General features: G+C 39.6%; 1 protein-coding gene across 1 annotated transcript in view; it reads left to right on the forward strand.

Moving 5' to 3' along the window:
- The first annotated feature begins 1600 nt into the window (after positions 1-1600).
- Positions 1601-5000, forward strand: part of LOC143276581 (LIM domain-binding protein 2-like) — a 61367-nt gene continuing 57967 nt past the window's right edge. Inside the window, exons 1-2 of the mRNA XM_076581198.1 lie at positions 1601-1730; positions 3943-4099. Coding sequence (XP_076437313.1) covers positions 4047-4099 — 53 coding nt within the window. The 5' untranslated portion in view covers positions 1601-1730; positions 3943-4046. The remainder of the gene's footprint in view (positions 1731-3942; positions 4100-5000) is intronic.

Genomic DNA, 5000 nt, shown 5'->3' on the forward strand with positions numbered 1-5000 from the left:
CCTAGGAAGCTAGAGAATTTGAGCGAGTTGTTCGAATCACGGCTCAGCCGCCGATATTTTCTCCCCCTCCACTGAGACCTCTGAGTGGTGGTCTGGATGCTAGTCATTCGGATGAGACGATAAACCGATCGAGGTCCCGTATGCAGCATGCACTTAGCGCACGTAAAAGAACCCACGGCAACATGTAAACTGAACTGCACGCACGGGGGAAAAAAAGAAAGAAAAAAAGGTGGCGCTGTAGGCTAGTGTAGCGACGCGCTCTCCCTGGGGAGAGCAGCCGGCCGAATGTCACACAGAGAAATCTGTTGTGATAAAAAGAAATACAAGTACAAAATACAAATACAAAGTATATGGTGAACCAGCTAAACAAATTAAAGACCTACGGCGTAACAATTTTATCAGCCAAAATGTGACGAAGCAAGTTTGCCGTCTTTTGCTAATTTCATGATATTCAGCCAGTGCAGAAGCTATAGCGATTTTCGTAAACTAAAGGAACCGATATCTACTGAGTTTTTCTTTCGGTTAACCAGTGGATAGAATTGTGTCATAAAAATAATGATTAAAACATTTTTATTAGTGGTTGACCGGCGTGCTAGACTGAGTGGTCGGCTTGAAAAAAGAAGAAAGACTCGGGGAGGGGGAGGGCGGGGGACTGAAGCTTCAATTAATTATGTGAAGTGTGTGACCGTGACAAAATGTACAGCGTGTATGCGTGTGGGTTTCCGGCTGAGTGTTCGAGTATGATCTGTGTCTGTGTATCATTGTCGGTCACGGTGTCGATCCGGCAGTGTCCGTCAGTCAGTGTTTCTTCGTCAGTCTGTCAACCGGCTGTCTGTCCGGCTCTCTCTCTCTCTCTCTCCCACCGAGCTGAATCCGTCCCAGTCTATGTGGTTTTAAATTGTGAGCAGGTGCATTATTTTGTCCGAACAGTTTCTCAGCATTTTTAACATGTTTCTGAAGTTACTTTTGTATCAAGTTGTCTCCGGCATCCAGTGGCGACGGATGCCGCGGTGGACTTGACGCTCAACCGTCACCCACGGTTCAAGTTCACTGAGAGAGTTCCAGTAAAGCGGAACCCAGACTCTCACGGAAGATGACAGGATAGATGATAAACCGAGGCCCCGTGTGCAACACACACTTCGCGCACAACTCGGTGATAAAGAACCCATGGCAACGAGAGTGTTTTCAGTCTTCTTGCAGCAGTTCTGCCAGAAGTTGACTCTGATTGGTAAACAAATCATATGCATGCTTTCAAGGCCTGACTAAGCGTGTTGGGTTATGCTGTTGGTCACAAATCTGTCTAGCAGATGTGGTGTAGCGTATATGAATTTGCCCGAATGCTATGACGCCTTCTTGTAAAATTGAAACTAAAAAGTTGCGTAGATTCCACCTCGGACGAGGGCTACGTGTCGACTGTGAAAACACTGAAAACAATCAGAAGAAAGGTTGATAGTTCCGTCGGGTGGAAGAGAAATAGAATTAGTGTTTGAGTTCCTGTCGCTCTCTCTCCTCTTTGCGGTGGTACTCGTTCAGTCATGTCGAAGACTTCTCTTTGAAGCTCTGGGTCTAAAATTAGTTGTCGCAGCAATCCCAGCATGCACCGTCGTCATAATGTCCACGGGATCAAAATGGTGGCGACACGAGGTAGAGTAGGTTTCTTTGTTGCTGTTGCAAAAGCGTGATCGCATGATCAACCTAGATGTTAAAACTCCAACAGCCGACAGAGACCTGTAAGTGCAAATAAAATAATTAGCAATATTTTTTTCATTAGAATATCCACGAAGCATCACAGATCAGTCGTTGGTTTCACTTTTCACTCATGCAGAAAAAAGGCCCCCAAAAAATAAGTCAAAGAAAAACAACCGAGTTGATGTGAGCGCGATCATCTGCCTTTAAGGTTAATAGTCAAAGTATATATTGCTCGGTGTTTCTCAACACGAACTGCTTGTATTTCATTTTCTGGTGACTTAGAGTTTAGAAACTTGCGTTCTGTTGTGGGGGCAAAGAAATCGGTCAAAATTTTCTTTATTGCTGGACATTCAAAGTGTTTTAAGGAGTTGTCTCTCTTAGAACGTATTGAAAGGTCTTTGAAACAGAGCAAGATAAAAATAATAGTAGTAAATATTCACCAATAGACCGGAAGCATGAAAAAGTTGCTGTTGTTTTTATACACAATGGTGCCATTTAGCGGACTGTATTATAGATGCACCCTCCACCTGCACCTCAATTTCATGCCCTCCATTTTCTTTCAGATTCCCCCTCTTTCTTTCACCACTTTCAGTTTTCTTTTTTCTTCTTCTTCTTTCTTTCATCTTTTCCCCCGCTCCTTTTTCTCAGTATACTGAATAAGCACACAATTGCATGGAATAATGTTTCTGTGGATCTGCTGCATCTACGACGATAGCCAATATTGACTCAAGCAACATACAAATCCAGATCCAGATAATTTTCACATCTGTATTTATACCTTGTTTTTTTTATTTGTTTTTTACATGTCTTTTTATTTAGTTGTCCAGATTTTGTGACAAGCATCAGCAAGACACTTTTTTTTTCTCTCTTAAAACAAATGGAATTACTGAAACTAAAGCAAACTATGTCTATGGACATGTTTTTTTTGATGATATTTAGACTCTGTATACTTTAAAATGTATAATTATATTATAGTAAATAGACCGCTGGAGAGTTCCATGCTTACATGACTAAAAGAGGCATGTCACATTATCTGTGCTGTCAAAGTTGACTGGCTCTCCAAAGTTGCGAGTAACAAAGGTGATCGAGAGAGGCAGAACATTCAAAACAGCTGACTTCTTCTTTTGACTTTTTGCTTCATATTTTGTTGTTGTTTGTTATTGTGTGTGCGATGACATTTCATTGTACAGAGATTGATTGTAGCAAAGGAGGCTTTCAGCTGAAGAAATTGAGGACAGTACATATTTGCAGCTTTTGTCTATGTCGATCACCAATGGCATTGATCATGATTTCAAGTTAAAGTTAGATATGCATGCGCAAGATCTAAGATGGCAGTGGAACTCTTCAGTGGTCTAGTATACTGTTGATAAATGTTGAAAAATCAAAGTATACTAAAAGCAGCAGTGTTAACCTTACACTATTTGATTCTTTTCTTTCTTGGTAAATTTCATTGTTTTGTTTTTTTTCTTTCTGTCTTTGAAAAAAAACAAAACCTATAATGTTTGTTTTCTGGTTTCTTTCACAGTTTCTTTCTTTAGATGAATTATATTACTACAACAGATATTGTTGTTTTCTTCCTTTAATTAACAAAAGGTAAGAAAACTTTGTGTGTGTGTGTGTGTATATATATATATATATATATATATATATATATATATATATGTGTGTGTGTGTGTGTGTGTGTGTGTGTGTGTGTGTGTGCTGTTGGTGTGAAACCCACTTTAAAATAAAACATTTACATTCTTTGCACTACTGTGAGGTTACTTTTACACTTTTTGAATTATAGTATGATGTTTATCCACACATAAACTGACATTATAAAATTGTACAGAATGCAAATTGTGTGTGTGTGTGTGTGTGTGTGTTCTGTATTTCTTTGAAATAATCATGTGAAATTGGTATGTTTGTGGACAAAGTCTTAGAGTTAGATCAAAGCCAGGTGATCGAAGTCAGTTGAAATGTGCAGTGCTACTTATGAAATTTATTAACCATTTTGTAAATCATGTTTTTTATTTCCTGTCATTGTGCATTGAGGGAAAATTGTGCACATTCCAAATCAACCAGACACTGATTGGAATTGTATGTGTGTGTGTTCATTCTTTACAGTTAGCGTCTTTTCCTTATGTTATATGAAATGAGGATATCAGAAAAAAATCTTAAAAAAAGGAAAACAAGGTGTTTGGGGGGAAAAAAAGAAGAAAAAAAACCAGATTGGATTGATCACTCTTTCTTTTGATATGATAATTGTGGCAGATGCATCAGAGTGAAGAAAAGAGGTAGGAACGGACACTTATCTCATCACTGCATCAGCAAGCCTGGATAGACCACAGCCTCTGCCTCCTCCCATCTCCCCTAGAATGCACTTGCAACCTATGCCCATGCCTGCACCACTGGAACGAGACATGATGCCGTGAGTCAGGGACAAGTCTTCATTGAATGTTACTGCTGTTGTGTTTTGATTTCTTGATCAGTCTGTTTTTGCTGCTGCTGTTTCTTTGCTCTCTGTCTCTGTCTCTGTCTGTCTGTCTGTCTCTGTTTCTCTCTGTCTCTGTCTCTGTCTCTCTCTCTGTGCCAGTCTTTCTAGTGTCCATTTCCCTCCCTCACTCCATCTGAATGTGTGTGTGTGTGTGTGTGCATGTGTGTGTGTGTGTGTGTGTGTGTGTGTGTGCATGTGTGTGTGTGTGTGTGTGTGTGTGTGTGTCCTTTAGTCATTTTGAACCATGGTAAAGAATATCTCTGCTTCTGTTGACAAAGATTTTCACACATATGTGCACACACACACACACACACACACACACACACACACACACACACACACACACACACACACACACACACTCACTCACTCACTCACACACACACACACACACACACACACACACACACACACACACACACACATTTCTTTTGAATTAACCATACATTACATGCGATTAAAATATACAAACTATACTGATAGTGTTATCACTAGGTGTAAAAAAAATGAAAAGAAAAAGCTAAAACCCCTAGCAAAACACATAGCAGGAACATCCTGTGCATGTGGTTTTACTGGTTTTGACTGGTTGTCATTGACACTGTCTCAGTTCATTGTAAATGTGAGTGGAGGCTTTTGTTTTGTTTTTGCTTTATTGCTTTTTCAGTAGCTCAGCATATAATGTTGAAATATTGGGAACATTTCCTGTGTATAATCCTTAGAGAATCTAGAACTAGCAGATGGGCAAAAAATAATTGTCCTGAAACTTGTGTTTAAACAGAAATCACATTTTTAAGAGAGAGAAAAATCAGTAAACTCTGTTGGAAACTATGCAAAA

Source organism: Babylonia areolata, chromosome 2 (genome assembly GCF_041734735.1).
Source record: "Babylonia areolata isolate BAREFJ2019XMU chromosome 2, ASM4173473v1, whole genome shotgun sequence".
Lineage (NCBI taxonomy): Eukaryota > Metazoa > Mollusca > Gastropoda > Neogastropoda > Buccinidae > Babylonia > Babylonia areolata.